At 35.4% G+C, this 16,995-nt stretch overlaps 5 protein-coding genes and 2 pseudogenes across 7 annotated transcripts, besides 7 other annotated features; 3 read left to right on the top strand and 4 right to left on the bottom strand.

The window, feature by feature from the left end:
• Positions 1-9,165: part of a mobile genetic element that runs on past the window's edge.
• On the top strand, positions 14-807 carry TVAGG3_0008300 (annotated as a pseudogene). The gene has a single exon. A coding segment is annotated over exon 1 (794 nt).
• Positions 867-1,109, bottom strand: TVAGG3_0008290 (serine threonine-protein phosphatase family; the record flags this gene model as incomplete). Its single annotated transcript, XM_051219827.1, has 1 exon — positions 867-1,109. The coding sequence occupies one exon, from the start codon at positions 1,107-1,109 to the stop codon at positions 867-869; it is 243 nt and encodes an 80-aa protein (XP_051104813.1).
• On the bottom strand, positions 1,128-1,490 carry TVAGG3_0008280 (uncharacterized protein; the record flags this gene model as incomplete). The annotated part of the gene is made up of 1 exon (XM_051219826.1): positions 1,128-1,490. One exon carries the CDS (start codon positions 1,488-1,490, stop codon positions 1,128-1,130), a length of 363 nt encoding a protein of 120 aa, XP_051104812.1.
• Positions 2,765-2,802: a mobile genetic element.
• Positions 2,765-2,802: a terminal%2Cinverted (terminal inverted repeat of Banshee-A3 transposon ID:TVAGG3_0008270).
• Positions 6,432-7,280, top strand: TVAGG3_0008260 (uncharacterized protein; the record flags this gene model as incomplete). The annotated part of the gene is made up of 1 exon (XM_001290112.2): positions 6,432-7,280. One exon carries the CDS (start codon positions 6,432-6,434, stop codon positions 7,278-7,280), a length of 849 nt encoding a protein of 282 aa, XP_001290113.2.
• On the bottom strand, positions 7,285-7,527 carry TVAGG3_0008250 (serine threonine-protein phosphatase family; the record flags this gene model as incomplete). The annotated part of the gene is made up of 1 exon (XM_051219825.1): positions 7,285-7,527. The coding sequence occupies one exon, from the start codon at positions 7,525-7,527 to the stop codon at positions 7,285-7,287; it is 243 nt and encodes an 80-aa protein (XP_051104811.1).
• Positions 7,546-7,908, bottom strand: TVAGG3_0008240 (uncharacterized protein; the record flags this gene model as incomplete). Its single annotated transcript, XM_051219824.1, has 1 exon — positions 7,546-7,908. The coding sequence occupies one exon, from the start codon at positions 7,906-7,908 to the stop codon at positions 7,546-7,548; it is 363 nt and encodes a 120-aa protein (XP_051104810.1).
• Positions 9,087-9,165: a terminal%2Cinverted (terminal inverted repeat of Maverick transposon ID:TVAGG3_0008230).
• A 1,352-nt stretch (positions 9,166-10,517) lies between these two features.
• Positions 10,518-11,483: a mobile genetic element.
• A 2-nt stretch (positions 11,484-11,485) lies between these two features.
• TVAGG3_0008210 lies at positions 11,486-12,760 on the top strand (annotated as a pseudogene). The gene has a single exon. A coding segment is annotated over exon 1 (1,275 nt).
• Positions 12,761-13,443: a terminal%2Cinverted (terminal inverted repeat of Maverick transposon ID:TVAGG3_0008090).
• Positions 12,761-16,995: part of a mobile genetic element that runs on past the window's edge.

The raw sequence follows: 16,995 nt of genomic DNA, 5'->3' as shown, positions 1-16,995 counted from the left end.
TTATAGATAAAATATGCTTTCAATAGAAAAAGAAAATTCTAGAGTTGCTACAACTAAACCATTAGATGAACTTTTTACTAATGTCGGTCAAAAGTTTGAGACAGAGACCGTAAAGCATGAAGGCTATCGTTTTGACTACCCGTTAAGATGGTTAAGAGACCCATCTGTCACAAAAGCTATTGGCTTTCGTAGAATGAAGTTCATTTCAGAAGCCATACATGGTTTCCCATTTACGGTCGGTTTTGAAGTTCGATACTATAACAAAGAAAAACGTATGTATGAGAAATTTGAACAGGGAAAACTTTTACAAGTTAGTTTGCTTGTAAACTTAGAAACAACTCTTCAAGCTTTTCAAGAAAAAATAAACGATATCTATATTGAATATGCAAAGCAGTATAACATTGACGAAGGAGAGTACCATCTCGATATTATATATGACAGGAAAAATGCAACTGTTAAAATCAATAGAATAGAAGACCTTGGAGAAAACGTTTATATTTCTACAAAATATAACAACTTGGCATGGTATAGATTTCTGAGGATGTTAAATCAGCCTGCAGCATATCCAGTACACCCGGACTTTTATGAAGTCGAAAACCCTAATGGAATATATGAAAATGTTTTCGACTCAGATGCTATTATAGTTCATGCTTCATTTTCTGGTGCACAAAACTCTTTTTTATGCTTGGCAAATGACTTTTACGAAAAACCTACAAAGCTATATGAACCACCAAGTGGAAGTATTTCAGACTTTCAAGTATGGTTTACTACAGATGGAAGAAAGAGAATAATTCCATTATACCATGCGTTTTACTTAGAACTTAGTTTCATATACAACTACTATCGAACGGTAAAAATATAATTTTTTAATACGGTTGAGGTGTTGGATTTGGTTGCCAACTTGACTGTGGTGCAGGTTCAGGCTGTTGTATAACAGGAGCTTGTTCTTCTGGTTCAGGGTCTTTAGGTATAATACCAACAAACTGACCTACTCTTTTACCAATATTTTTGACTCCGTTCCAAATTCCTCTTCCTACGGTTTTTATTCCATTCCATATACCTCTTCCAACTCTTCTGAAGAAGTTTCCAATACTACTGAAGAAACCCATTTTACTATATGTAAAAATCTAATGTCCGCCTAGTCTCTTACGTTTCCTGTTGAGTTCCATAGCATTCTTTAACTGCAGCTCATACATTCTGTTTCTCCTCTGGTAGAAAACATATTCTGGGTCAACTCCTGTGTTCGCGTCATCTGCATAAAGTTGTTTATATCCCACTTCAGGGTTTGTATAAAACTCTTTCCATCTCATATTTGCATACCATGGTGGCAAACCTAACGCAGCGTCATTTGACATGGCAGTTTGCATTTGTACATCTGTTGGCACTTGACCATAGTTTGCCATTGCAGTTTGTATTCTAACTTCATTTGGAATATTCTCTGGGTTTGGTTGTCCAGGTTGCTGTGCATTCGCTAAGTTCTGTGCGTCCATTTAATATTAGATAAAAATATCTCTTACGAGTACATATACTGGACATTTGCAGGCATTGGTTCATCTTCATATTCTCTGTACTTTCTGCCACGTCAAATAAATAAATGACACAATGGAAAAAACCTAAAACAAGTAGTCCTATTTCAAACCACATTTACTTACTAATAAAATTTCTTTGTTATGACACTTTCTCCGGTTTATAGGACCTCTCTCATATTCTATCTTGTCATATCTAAACTCATAGTCATGTATGTCCTCTAACCATTCATAACGGTTTCCAAACCACTTTTATCGGATGTAAAGTAATGCATGGTTATGTAAAACGTCTAAAGTTTCTAAAGAGTCTCTCAAAGTCCAGTCTACTTGGTATTGAAAATCCCATGTGTTATAGAACGGCGGGTCCACTATAAAGAAAACATTTTCCTTGTCTTTATATTTTTCATACAACTCTGTCCAACGACATCTCACAAACTCTATACCCTCAATATATTTTTCTATGTCCTCTTTGAAAACATTTGTATAGTTAAGATATAAAACTTTGACATAAGTGTTTCAATGTCATGAACTCTTATAGAACCACTATATAATAGTCTAGCAGATATACTATCCCAGTCTATATATTCTGCTTTTTTCAAAACCTCTCTCACAATATTTTTCTTATCTAATGGTATACGTTCCATCTTACCTATAGGTATCTTTTCTTTTAACTCTTTCAATATTTTGTTAGTGTCTGGTATATGTTTGAGACGGTCCATATAGTTGTCGAAGTCATTGCATATAATCTTTGAGTCTGGGAATATTGTATGGCACAAATGGGACATATAGAAACTTCCACCGAACAAATCTACAAATGTTAGACCATTCGGTAGTTTCTTAAGTTCTCTCAATAGAATATCTTTACATTTACTCTTATTTCCAAAGAAGGGTAACGGTGGTTTTGTAAAATTCATTTATATAATAATAAAAATGTTTTTTCTTGAAAAGTGACAGAAAAGGCTTCTCAAAGTATACTTCCTTGGAACGCCCGTAACTTTTCCTGTAGCGACGATAGACCCTTACTTGTCCGGACAAAGTTATACTAAACATCTTCAGGGCTAGAGGGCACGAAGTGCCTGGAGGCCCCACTACCTTTTTTTTTTTTTTTTTTTTAATTTTGATTTGCAATCAGATGTAATGTAATAATATCGGATTTTTTTGACTTTTGATAATAAATAATTAATAAATATTTTGAAAAGTCATTTTATTTGCTATTTGATTGGCGCAAAGCGCCAATCTGTTGTAAACAGAAATTCATCAAAAGTGACACCTCAGAAAAGCTAAAATATTGAATTTTTGGAACTTTTGATAGAGCACGTTTTTAAATATTAATTAAAGTAAATGTATATTTTGTAAAGATTCTTTTTAATAAAAAAATAAAATTTTGAAGAAGAACACAAAATCTTCTGAAAAATAATATCACATAAACTCATAATATTTTCTAATATATAACTATTTTATATAAAAATCAAATTCAATGATCTTAAAAGCGAAGGATAAACCTCAAAATTTACGAATATAATGAGTGGGAATATAATGGAGGCGTGCTGAACCGTTGGGTGGAAATTGAATACCCACACTTCAGCATGGACCCTTCTGATGGAGATAGACCCAACATGTATATGGATGAATATTAGGACATTAGGTATAGATGAACATATATAGGAATGAGGACCACCTTGGGTCAGCATCAGATATCGAATTTTAGAACCATCTAATTTTCATTCAATATTCTATAGGTGCAATGTATGTTTCCTATATATAAAGGTTTGATAATAGTTAGGTCTCAATATAGATCTTTGGTCCCAATTTATATTATGAATATCATCAATTTGTGTGTTTTTAACATTATATATTAGTATTGTGTTGATATAATGCTATATTATGTAGTGGTAGGTGTGTCTTGATATAAATTATGTTATTGATTGGGATATGAGTACAAATGCAAGTTATCCCGGGGTGAGGTCAGGGCTATCGCGTCCTAATTCATAAGGAAGGGTTATCATGCCTAGTATGTGTGTGCTGTGCTATCCGTTTGTCCATTGGATGGCACAGCACACACAATCACAAGACAAAACCTCGAAGCGAGGAACAGTTCTTGTAAGGATGTGGTAACTATATACCTATCCTTACAAGAACTTGTATAGTGGAGCAATGTTTCGAATTGCTCCACTTTTCCTCCCATCGAGGTTATCCCGAGGTGAAGTCATAGCAATGGGGCTCATATTGATGGTGCACCATTGCTATGACTTGCACCTTCGTATGGTACTATCCATTATGAATTTTGAAATAATTTTGCAATTGAAATGATCTTAAATTTAACAAAAAAGGCCGAGAAGGGGGTCCTTTCTCAAGGTCAGGGCCCCTTCTAGTCTTTCTGGTATCGGAAGGAGTGGCTTTTGCCAGTATTGCCGCTCCTTCCGGCATCATCTTTGCATTTCGCAATTGTCGCGGCAAGTGCATTCTGGCACCACAGGTGCACTTGCCGCGACATATGATTGCGAGTGTCTGCTGCTCAGCCCCGGATTCGCAGCAGACACTCGCAATGCGAACCAAAGTTCGCCAGAAAGACCGGGAAGGGGGTCCTTTCTCAAGGTCAGGGCCCCCTTCTAGTCTTTCTAGAACTGTAATTTGACTTATTTTGCCGAATCTCAGGGAAAACCGTCCGTGATTTGAACGATCTCCTGAGATTCGGCAAATTTGATTGTAAGCGAGGCTCTGGCCTTTGCTTGGGCCAGAGCCTGTATTTGTATGTCTTTCAGGGCCGAGTTCCTGCGAGATCGTCGACATGATCGACGATCATCGCAGAACTCGGCCCTGAGGATGAATTTTGCAGGCTCTGGCCTTTGCTTGGGCCAGAGCTTCGTATTTTCTACTTCCCAGGGCCGGATTCCACTCCTGCCGCCCGGGATAAGGGCGGCATTTGGGAAAGCCGGCCCTGGGGAATGTAAGCCATGCCCTGGCCTTTGCTATGGCCAGAGCCTGTATTTGCATGTCTTTCAGGGCCGAGAAGAGAGGAGATCGCCAATGATGTGGACGATCTCCCTCAAACTCGGCCCTGCGGATTGTATTTACAAGCTCTGGCCTCGGAAAAGGCCAGAGCTTCGTATGGACGTTCTCTCGGGACTGGATTCCTCTCCGGCCGCCCCGAATCAGGGCGGTCTTTGAGGAAGCCGGCCCCGAGGATTGTTTGCGAAGCTCTGGCTTTTCCTGAGGCCAGAGCTTGTGATTTTCGTTCAAAGCCAAGTTCCTCTCGGATCAGGCCTAATGAGGACGACCGTCGAGGAACTTGGCTCTGAGGGGATGAATTGTTGGCTCTGGCCTCGATGAAGGCCAGAGTTTTGAATGGAATGTTTTGATGGGATGAGCCTATGAGCAGTAAGCTCGTCCCATCAAAACATTCGTTTAAAAATTGAATTAAAAATTATCGTATGCATTCAAAAATTAAAACAATTAATATGTATAATATTATTATGTAATAATAATAGAATAAAATATATATAAAATTATGTAAAATTTTCAAAAAATATTGGAAAATGGAATTTTGAAAGAAAAAATAAGAGTTTGTATATGAAAAATTGATATTAGAAAAAATCTAGATTAGTAGAGTTAGATTATTTAGAATTTAAATGAGAAATGAATTATGAAAAAGGAAGATTAGAAAGAATTGTATATTTATAATTTAATAAAATGAAGGAATCGAACTAAGGAGTTTACAATTACAATACAATAGGACAATATATTGTAATTGTAAACTCCTTTCGAGAAACGATTTTCGAATGTGACATTCGTGCCACAAAGTGAAAGCTTTTCTCGAAAGGAGTTTACAATTACAATACAATAGGACAATATATTGTAATTGTAAACTCCTTTCGAGAAACGATTTTCGAATGTGACATTCATGTCAAACAATTAAGCAAAATTCTTATCTGAGTACATGTATGCAGGGTGCTATGGAAAGACCCTGCATATATGCACTCAGATCGGAAACTTTGTTCACGATGTCACATCGTGGAACAAAAGTGGCCAATATTCCCGATCTGAGTACATATATGCAGGGTGCTATGGAAAGACCCTGCATATATGCACTCAGATCGGAAACTTTGTTCACGATGTCACATTGCGGAACAAAAGTGAGAGCAAACCGAACATTTTAACCACATTATAAGTTTATGTAAGGATAAAAATATAAATTCCCTGTCCTTGCACAAACTGTTGCTCGCTACGAAGTTTTGCTTTGTGATTGCGCGTGCAGAATCATTTTAAGCACATTTCAATAGCACAGAGCACATATAATATATGAATAAAACAACTTTATAACCTCATAATATAAAAATAAATGTTTTGAGTTCGCCATAAATTATGCATTCCCATTATTTTGGATCTATATACTTATTCCTAATAATATATATTATAACTCATATAGTACCCCTCATATCTACTGTGATAATATAAAAAAACGATTTCTGTGTTAAGATATAATTTATCTCACATATCAAACTATGGATTTAACCTATAATAACACAAGAAACATATAATATATACATATGTCTATATGCGCACATGACAATTAGGCCTATATTAGATAATTTTTCGTTCACAATAATCTTATATATCTGACCAAAAACTCAGATTCAAAAGAAGTTCATTTATAGGTTTCTCGTTTAAAGTTCCTTTTGTTGGATTTATACAGACAGTATTGTTCTTATTGTTTTGAAATAGAAACTCATCTATCATTGGGTTTATTGTCAGTTTTAAGTCACCCCCTTTCAATGACTCAGATATCTTAGAATAGTTTGAAAAGTTTGTTGTGTTCTTATTTAGAGCTTGCATAATGAGTTGTCGGTTGTGTTGTATTTCTCTCATAGACGCTGTTTCATTTGACATTTTGATTATAGATAAAATATGCTTCCAATAGAAAAAGAAAATTCTAGAGTTGCTACAACTAAACCATTAGATGAACTTTTTACTAATGTCGGTCAAAAGTTTGAGACAGATACCGTAAAGCATGAAGGCTATCGTTTTGACTACCCATTAAGATGGTTAAGAGACCCATCCGTCACAAAAGCTATTGGCTTTCGTAGAATGAAGTTCATTTCAGAAGCCATACATGGTTTCCCATTTACGGTCGGTTTTGAAGTTCGATACTATAACAAAGAAAAACGTATGTATGAGAAATTTGAACAGGGAAAACTTTTACAAGTTAGTTTGCTTATAAACTTAGAAACAACTCTTCAAGCTTTTCAAGAAAAAATAAACGATATCTATATTGAATATGCAAACCAGTTTAACATTGACGAAGGAGAATACCATCTCGATATTATTTATGACAGGAAAAATGCAACTGTTAAAATCAATAGAATAGAAGACCTTGGAGAAAACGTTTATATTTCTACAAAATATAACAACTTGGCATGGTATAGATTTATGAGGATGTTAAATCAGCCTGCAGCATATCCAGTACACCCGGACTTTTATGAAGTCGAAAACCCTAATGGAACATATGAAAATATTTTCGACCAAGATGCTATTATTGTTCATGCTTCATTTTCTGGTGCGCAAAACTCTTTCTTATGTCTGATGAATGACTTTTACGAAAAACCTACAAAGTTATATGAACCGCCGAGTGGAAGTATTTCAGACTTTCAAGTATGGTTTACTACAGATGGAAGAAAAAGAATAATTCCATTATACCATGCGTTTTACTTAGAACTTAGTTTCATATACAACTACTATCGAACAGTAAAAATATAATTTTTTAATACGGTTGAGGTGTTGGATTTGGTTGCCAACTTGACTGTGGTGCAGGTTCAGGCTGTTGTATAACAGGAGCTTGTTCTTCTGGTTCAGGGTCTTTAGGTATAATACCAACAAACTGACATACTCTTTTACCAATATTTTTGACACCGTTCCATACTCCTCTTCCGACAGATTTTATTCCATTCCATATACCTCTTCCAACTCTTCTGAAGAAGTTTCCAATACTACTGAAGAAACCCATTTTACTAGTAGTAAAAATCTAATGTCCGCCTAGTCTCTTACGTTTCCTGTTGAGTTCCATAGCATTCTTTAACTGCAGCTCATACATTCTGTTTCTCCTCTGGTAGAAAACATATTCTGGGTCAACTCCTGTGTTCGCGTCATCTGCATAAAGTTGTTTATATCCCACTTCAGGGTTTGTATAAAACTCTTTCCATCTCATATTTGCATACCATGGTGGCAAACCTAACGCAGCGTCATTTGACATGGCAGTTTGCATTTGTACATCTGTTGGCACTTGACCATAGTTTGCCATTGCAGTTTGTATTCTAACTTCATTTGGAATATTCTCTGGGTTTGGTTGTCCAGGTTGCTGTGCATTCGCTAAGTTCTGTGCGTCCATTTAATATTAGATAAAAATATCTCTTACGAGTACATATGCTGAACATTTGCAGGCATTGGTTCATCTTCATATTCTCTGTACTTTTCTGCCACGTCAAATAAATAAATGACACAATGGAAAAAACCTAAAACTAACAATCCGATTTCAAACCACATTTACTTACTAATAAAATTTCTTTGTTATGACACTTTCTCCAGTTTATAGGACCTCTCTCATATTCTATCTTGTCATATCTAAACTCATAGTCGTTTATATCTTCTAGCCATTTCATGACACTTTCTAAACCACTTTTATCGGATGTAAAGTAAAAGCATGGATGGTTATGTATAACGTCTAAAGTTTCTAAAGAGTCTCTCAAAGTCCAGTCTACTTGGTATTGAAAATCCCATGTGTTATAGAACGGCGGGTCCACTATAAAGAAAACATTTTCCTTGTCTTTATATTTTTCATACAACTCTGTCCAATGACATCTCACAAACTCTATACCCTCAATATATTTTTCTATGTCCTCTTTGAAAACATTTGTATAGTTAAGATATAAAACTTTTGACATAAGTGTTTCAATGTCATGAACTCTTATAGAACCACTATATAATAGTCTAGCAGATATACTATCCCAGTCTATATATTCTGCTTTTTTCAAAACCTCTCTCACAATATTTTTCTTATCTAATGGTATACGTTCCATCTTACCTATAGGTATCTTTTCTTTTAACTCTTTCAATATATTGTTAGTGTCTGGTATATGTTTGAGACGGTCCATATAGTTGTCGAAGTCATTGCATATAATCTTTGAGTCTGGGAATATTGTATGACATAAATGGGATATATAGAAACTTCCACCGAACAAATCTACAAATGTTAGACCATTCGGTAGTTTCTTAAGTTCTCTCAATATAATATCTTTACATCTACTCTTATTTCCAAAGAACGGTAACGGTGGTTTTGTAAAATTCATTTATATATAATAATAAAAATGTTTTTACCTGAAAAGTGACAGAAAAGTGACAAAGCATGAAAACATTATATAATTTGTGAAAAGCGACACATTATATAATGTTTTCGACCCAGAAGAAGGCTTCTTCCCAGAAGCAATGGAGGAAGAAGAGGAGGAGGAAATACAAGACTCTATCCAAGAAGAGTCCTCCGAATTCACACCAGAAGACTAACAATTTTCCGAATAAAAACTTCATTTATACTAAACATCTTCGGGGCTAGAGGGCGCAACGCGCCTGGAAGCCCCACTACCCTTTTTTTCAATATTATAAGTATAATTTCAAAATTTCTTTTTTCACAAAAAAATTGATAATTGAATGGAACAAATAGTTCATTTTTTTAGATGTTTTCTTCTAAATACTGGCGCTTATACTAGATAGAAACTTCTATCGGTATTCTCGGCGTAATACTTTCGCCTGAGTGATGCTATCTCGGACATAGTCAGAGATTAATCTTTCGACGAAATGGTAGAAATATTTCTTTTGAAATATTTTAGGGGCTCTGAGGCACAGCCAGAAGGTCTCCGCCATTTCAACCATACCTAGAAAATTAATCTCAATATATTATGTTGGGTCGTCGCAGTGATTCACTGTTAATCATCACTTTAGCGTTGCTTCGCCAGCTTTAGAATGTATCTAAAAAAGTAGTAATTAATAAAATCTGTAATTATGAAATATTTTTACAGGCGTGAAGAATGTAAAAAAGTTCTAAAATTACGATTCTCGAACTTATTATTATTTTTGATTGGAATACTATTTTAATATTTCAATCAAAAATAATAATAAGTTCGAGAATCTAATTTTTACTTATGCACCAGTTAAACTTTTATTTTTTAAATAAACTATTTCTATTAAAAGATTTTAAACGTTTTTTTAATTCTTCACAGTTTCTTAATTTCGAGTTTAAAATGATATATACTAGAATATATAGATATGATTAAATTGTATGAAAGATTTTAAACGTTTTTTAATTCTTCACAGTTTCTTAATTTCAAGTTTAAAATGATATATATTAGGATATCTAGATATGATTAAATTGATTGGGTTTCATTATTTATTAATTTTGAACTCTATTTCAAATTTGATAAGATTTTTATATCTTTTAATCACTTCATTTATCAACATTGATGAACCATGCGATGAAGATATCATCACCAAGATAAAAGAATCCAGAAGGGCGAACATTGTTGTTACTGTTACACCTGAGAATTCCGACACAGATGAAGAGCCATTAAATGAAGAAGAGGCAAAAGAGATGACATTGACCAATCCAATGCTCAGGTTCTCGATTTCAATATTCATCAGGATGCATCCAAAGCTCCAGCTCCGATCATTGTGCAACTTCACATATGAACAGTTGGAATACCTCGCTGACATTATTGAATCCAACTGTGGAAGGGCCAGAAGAGGAAGGAGGGTCAAATTTTCAACAATCGAGTCTCTCTTCCTCACGCTCACATATTACTGCACATACTTGCCCTATTCAGCATTATGTCCGTTGCTACATATTTCCCAGTCATGCTATTCCAAATTAGTTACAAGAACTACCAATGTTGCATTTCCAATCTTTGCGAGCTATTTTCTTCCCAATCACTGTCCACCGTTAACTTCAATTGTTGTAAACGAAAACGATAAAAACGGTTTGACAAAAAAGTGACACTTTACATGGCAAAAAATAGAGCCTTACTTTTGAGATACTTGAGATTGAAACTGAATCTTATGAAGCGGTGATCTTGAATCACTACATCATAAGGTTCAGTTTCATATAAAATTTGTTATTCTTTTGGAATTATTTCTTATAAGATTTTACATCTTTTAGCGGGGAATGTTTGTTATCATGTATATATTATAAATATTTACACGATAACGAACATTCCTCACTAAATTACTGAGAAACTTTGAGGAAATGCCGAACAATTTCCTCAAAGTTTCTCAGATTTATATAGATAACTAGAGTCCCCTAGGCACTGATTCTGGTTCAGTACCTAGGAGGCTCTAGTTATCTAACGAACTGATAAAATGTTTTTAAATTTTGTGAATATTGCTACCTGTGAAGCACTGACTTCAAATCAGTACCTCACAGGTAGCAATTACATTGAAATATGGGAGAAACTTTGTCCGAATGTTAAACTATTCTGACAAAGTTTCTCCCATTTGTAGTGGAGATGGAAGGCTTTGAGGTATATTGTATTAATATATACCCCAAAGCCTTCCATCTCCACTTGAAAGTGTCCAAACTTTGGGTTAATAGTTTGCAATTAACCCAAAGTTTGCACACTTTCTAGAAGGAATTGGATGGTAAGAGATATACATTCATTGGTATATCTCTTACCCTCCAATTCCTTCTTAAAATGGGAGAAACTTTGTCCGAATGTTAAACTATTCGGACAAAGTTTCTCCCATTTTAAGAAGGAATTGGAGGCTATGAGATACTGATGAAATGTCAGTAACTCATGGCCTCCAATTCCTTCCTAAAACTCATAAAAGTGGACCTTACATGCATTTAAAATTTGACATGTAAAGTCCACTTTTTGTGAGCGGGGATTTGACTCCGTCAAATCCCCTTTTTCGTTTACGAGACAATGAAGAACAAATTTACAAACTTCCCTGATGCTGTTGCAGCTGTAGACAGCACTACAATTCCTTTCAACATTCCTTCGGTAAAGGAAGAGAGGCTTTATAGTTGGGATGAAAAAAACCACTGCAATGGTATTAAGCTCCAAGTCCTCGTGTCACCAGATGGAAAAGCCATACATCAAAACGTTGAGTTTATGGCTGCAGTCCATGACAAGAAGATTTTCGATTTGTCATTCGGATTTTTTGACAGTAAAGCGAGGATTTGATGATTACCAATATCCTGTACTTGCCGACCGGGGCTATATTGGAATCCAGAAATATCACCTTACTGCCGTGGTGATGAAGAGAAGCCACGAAGAAGCAGACGTTGAACGCAACAACGCCATTGCCCAAGACAGGCAGATTGTCTCGAGCGTTTCTTTGCACGTTTCAGTCATGCTGGTCCTGCATGAAAAATGGTTTTCGAGGTGAGCGCACATCACTTCCTCTGATCATATCAGGTTTGTCGGTTTGACAAATTATAACATTGATGGATCACCCCTGAATGATAATGAAGAGTTACTCCTTTTCGAAGATTTTACACCAACAAAGGTTCTTCCTTCAAGCGATACCGTCGCTGCTGTTGTTGCACCCTCCATGAAACCATCAAAGCGGAACATCATTGCTGTCGCTTCATCAAGCTGTCGATATCATACAGTCATCACAAGAGGCGAACTACCTTTACCCAATTAAAGTGGTATTGTTGGTCTTCATAATATGGGAAATACGTGTCATTTGAACGTATGTTTACAGGTTTCTGTCTACATATCCGAAGTGAGAACAGAAGTTTTGAAGGTTGCCAATCAGTCCTCTCCCATCGTAACAGAGATGTCAAGTATCTTTACAAATTTGAATTCATTGAAGTCCAAAGGATTAGTCTTCGTTCCCAATGAACTTGCCACATTACTTGGTAACTCAACATATGAGGCACAAGATTGTGATGACACGATGACAAGATTGATCACAGATCTCGCAGAGCAAATACCAGGAATCGGTCAACTCTTCCGAATCACTTACCGTGATAAGTGCCAACGAACAAACAATTGCTACTCGATTCACACCAGAATTGGAGAACCAGATCTCGATCATGCCATTCAATATCATTTGTCAACTACAAGGAACACATCATGGCCACAATTCTTGACTTTCGACATTCAGAGAGAGTGGCAGAATGATTCGATTCATCAAGTCATCTTTGACTTCGAAAAAGTTGACACTCCAACAGTCGAAAGGCAAAGATAGTTAGTATACATATCAAGTGTACGGAGGCACTGCGCGCCTCCTTACCCATTATATGTGAATTTGACACTTTACAAAACCGTTAACGTATATTTTACAACACAAACGACAACACTAACTTAACCTTAAATATTTACAAAGCCGCCAACCACTTCACCTCACTAATGTAAAAAATAAACGTTTTCACTTACAAAAGTATTGCAACTCCTCCCATTGCTGTGCTTCATATAACAGCTCATAATCTTCTGACTCACTTTCTTCTTCATATAGGTCAAAATCACTGTTATAGTTTATACCTGTAAGTTTTGACAAAGCTAATGAAACACGCTTACCGTTTGTATCGTATGCTTGTATAAACTTTCCATTCTTCATTCCTTCATAAACGCTCAAACTAACTTTACCCTTTCTCCCTCGTATCTGATAGAATGTATTTTCACGAGAACGAAGAACAAATTCTTGAACTCATGATCGTTGTAGTTTGTTATCTCAATAGTTTTCGTCATTTATATAAAAATAAAATAAAAAATAATTTTAAAAATAAAACTTAAAAATTAATGATATCACCACCCTCACACGTATGAAAACATAGCACAAAAATAAATTTAGGTGAAGTGGTGAGATCTCACCTCTTTTTTCACCTGTTTTTTTCACTCTGTTAATTCATTGCTTTATAACTCTCTTCCTTTCTCCAACTCTTCTAACTTCTTCTTAAGTTTAGCAATGTTGTCCTCATGAAGTTTAATCTTTCTCAAAATTCCTTCTTTATCTAATGGTTGCTTTATCTTTCTAAACTGAACTCTACCATCCTTCATAGTATGAATGTAAAAACCTTCTGGAATAGTTCCTGATTTAATGTATTCTACCAAAAACTTTTGTTTCATTGCTTCAGTGACTTTAGTCGTCATTTCAATCAAATAAAAATTTTAATATTAAATAAAAATAACGTTATTTTTTCAGTAAGGAAACGCAGGAGTTTTACGATTTATTTGAGGAGTAGGTTCTGGTTTAAATGTTGGAGTCGGTTTAGGAGTTGACTTTTGAACAGGAGTTTGTACTTCCATAGTTCAGGAGTCATTGAGGTTTTGCTTGTGAAGGCGTTGGTTTTGGCGAAGTTGTTGGAGTTTGTTTAACTTCAGCTACTTCAGTATTATTTACAACATTTGCTTTATTTCTTTTCAACATCATAACTGCTACTGCTGTAGCTAGCAAACCTAGTGGGAGACCATATCTTATATAAGGACTTGACCAAATGCTATTTTTGACAGGAGCTGGTGGAACACCTACCTTGGTGAGACTGTCTTTGCCATTGTGCAGCTCGTAAAATATTCAATAGGTGCTCCATAATCGTTTGGTAATTTGTTTCATAGATGGTGAAGGTTCACGAGAGCTTGATGAAGAACTCATTTATAAGCTTTAAAAATAAACGTTCATCCTTTATTCTCACTGTCGTCCGTAGCTAAGTTATAGTCATCTAATCTTATTATGGGGATGCCATTAGCACGCCCTGAATGGCAAAGCAACAATCCCTCATAAATCCAATAAGTGGCTTTGGTACATTTTCAGTTGCTAGTTCAATAGGTCCTTTAACAGACAATTTGTATGTTATTGGAGCAGTAGATGTTTGACTTTGCTGGAAGCAAAAGTCCACTTCTGTTGGAAAACCACATAAGAAATGTGTGTTGTCATAGCTATCCCATTTATGTTCCACACTACCATCATCCACCAATGACCTCATAACATCTTCATTAAACTCTATCATATCATTGTGTATTGCAGGCGTTCGCAACCATTTCATAAAATACAGGTCCATATGATTTTTCAGGTTCTGCAGGCATATTTCTATAAGCTCCCATGGAAAGCTGAAGATATTTAAACTTAGGGTTCTCAAAATTAACATAATAGTTGTCTTTCTTTCTAAATAGTGCCCAAATACTTTTAACATTAATAGGCGTATAAGCTGCTGTAAATGTTGCACTTGAACTATCTGTATTCTTTGAGAATGAACCGTCCATAGGAATCCAATCCATAACTTTAACAGGAAAACATAAAGCCTCGTTTGTATAATGTTCTACAAGTTCTGTATAATGTTAGGGTCTAAAGAGAATGACTTTGGATGAATGAAACATTCATTAAAATCCATCTTTGTTCGAAATAGTTGCTGGGTTACAGTTTGTAATAGTAACTGTTCCACTAGCTTCTACTGCCTTCGTTATCATAGTGAATGGTTCATTCCATGGAACAAATTTATTTGTCGGTGGATTTGAATCTGAAGCAAATGCAACTTTAAGAGTTGGATTGAAAGCAATGATATCATTTACAGATATAGATGTGCATTGTAAGGCGTCGCTACTGAACTTTACTTTAAGCTGAATGTTTCCTGCAAAAGCTGGAATAAATCGAATAGCTTCTAATGGAAGGAATCTTCTAACAGGAATTCTTAAACGAAGCTTAAAATCAAATGATTTTCCTGCTGTAATTGGACCACTAACAATTTGTCCTGTTCTGCATGTTCCCGAATGACTCCATACATCTTCATGTGAGTCTTTGAGAAAACATCTACTTTCTTTATTTGTTCGGTAGTTTGTGAGTTTGAAGTTATATATGCTTCTTCTCTTGCATTGTCTTGAGAATATACGATACGACCATTTGCAAGGATTTGAATATCCAGCAACTGCATAGAAAGCGTCATCGAAACCAATCCAAAATCCTGGTGGGTTTGTTTTATTGGAACCTGAACCAATTTCTTTATCTACAATAAATTGACCTTCCATTTTATACGTAATGAATGTATTGTAAAGGTCCAACATATTTTTACCAGGAGGTGAGAGATTGAATGTTACCCATGTGTTATCTTTAGCAGTTCCAGGTTGTGATGGAATCTTTGCGTCAGAATATTTTCTATTAGTGTCACCAATTTGAACTGCATTGTCTATGATATCGAAATATGAGCGAATCTGATGAATATGCTCTGCTGGAGTAAATTCGTTTAGCTGTTCGTTCTGCATGTATTTACTTCAGATAAAAATATCTATTTACTTCATTATTCTCACTCTTTTTCTTGGCATTCGTGGTGGAAGTTGTTTCTTGACATTTTCCATGAACTGTACATTCTCTTTTGTCTCAACTTCTTTCACTGGTGGGTCAGGGTTCTTTGACTCGGTTTGTTTTTCAATGAAATTCACGAACTTTGCAATAAGCTCTTGGTTCGTTATTGAAAGTACATCTGGCTTCTTTTCTTCTGGTTCTATTGGTGGCTCAGTTTGAACAGAAGGTTTTATATGGGCTTCGTGGACTTACACCTTGCCATGCCTTATGTTGTCGCTTTCTGCATTCGCTAATGGAACCTTTCTTTTTCTTACGTATATTTTACCATCTTTACTCTGACTTACGTAATAGAAAGGATGTTGTATTCCTCTTGCGTCATTTAATATAATAGACTCTCGTTCTGATTTTGACAAGCTCATTTTACATCGGTTAAAAGTTTTATTTTTGTTTTTTTCTGCAGTCAAATGACTCAGCCAAGCCCTACGGACAAGACCAAGGGGTCATAGATGTTGAAGCATTGAAGAAGAAATTCGTGAGCAAATTTTATCCGAACTGAAGGAACAAAAAAAAGAACAAAAGCCAGAGAGACCAAAGAGAAAACTTAGTGAAAAACAACTTGCTGCATTAGCTGCTGGAAGAACAAAGAACCCAAGACTACTGGCGAAGAAAGCTAGAGAAGAAGCTGAAGCAAAAGCTAAAGAAGCTGAAGCAAAGAAAGAGTAAATGGTTTATTTTTATCCGAATTAAATGTATAGCAAAATACTTTATCTGTTGCGTTCAGTAGTGAAAACCCTGACGTCAAAATAAAGGGGACAGAGTAACGTTTAAGTTTCCAACAGACTGGATTGTGACATAATGAAGAGAAGTAACATTGGCATAAACAAATATGTATATAACACGTGCTTTCAGAAAGATTGACTTTATACTTCAAGTCGAGATAGAAAATGACGAACAGTCTTTAAGCGCCCAAAACATTCACATATACAAATACTTTAAAGACGATACAACGTTAGAAGACTGTATAATTACATTTTACGAAAATTTTCAAAAGAAGTTTACATTGAAGTACAAACTTTACAGTCTTTACGTGAGTTTCTTGCACAACTGAAAGAAGAAGGAATTGTAGAAATAAATAGCTTTTCATTACGAGTTTGTACCAAATGAAGATGGAAACACATGACTGTCAATTCAT

The sequence above is a fragment of the Trichomonas vaginalis genome, chromosome IV (genome assembly GCF_026262505.1).
Source record: "Trichomonas vaginalis G3 chromosome IV, whole genome shotgun sequence".
Lineage (NCBI taxonomy): Eukaryota > Parabasalia > Trichomonadida > Trichomonadidae > Trichomonas > Trichomonas vaginalis.
The sequence above is the reverse complement of the archived record's forward strand: the minus strand, read 5'-3'. Positions and strand labels throughout refer to the sequence as shown.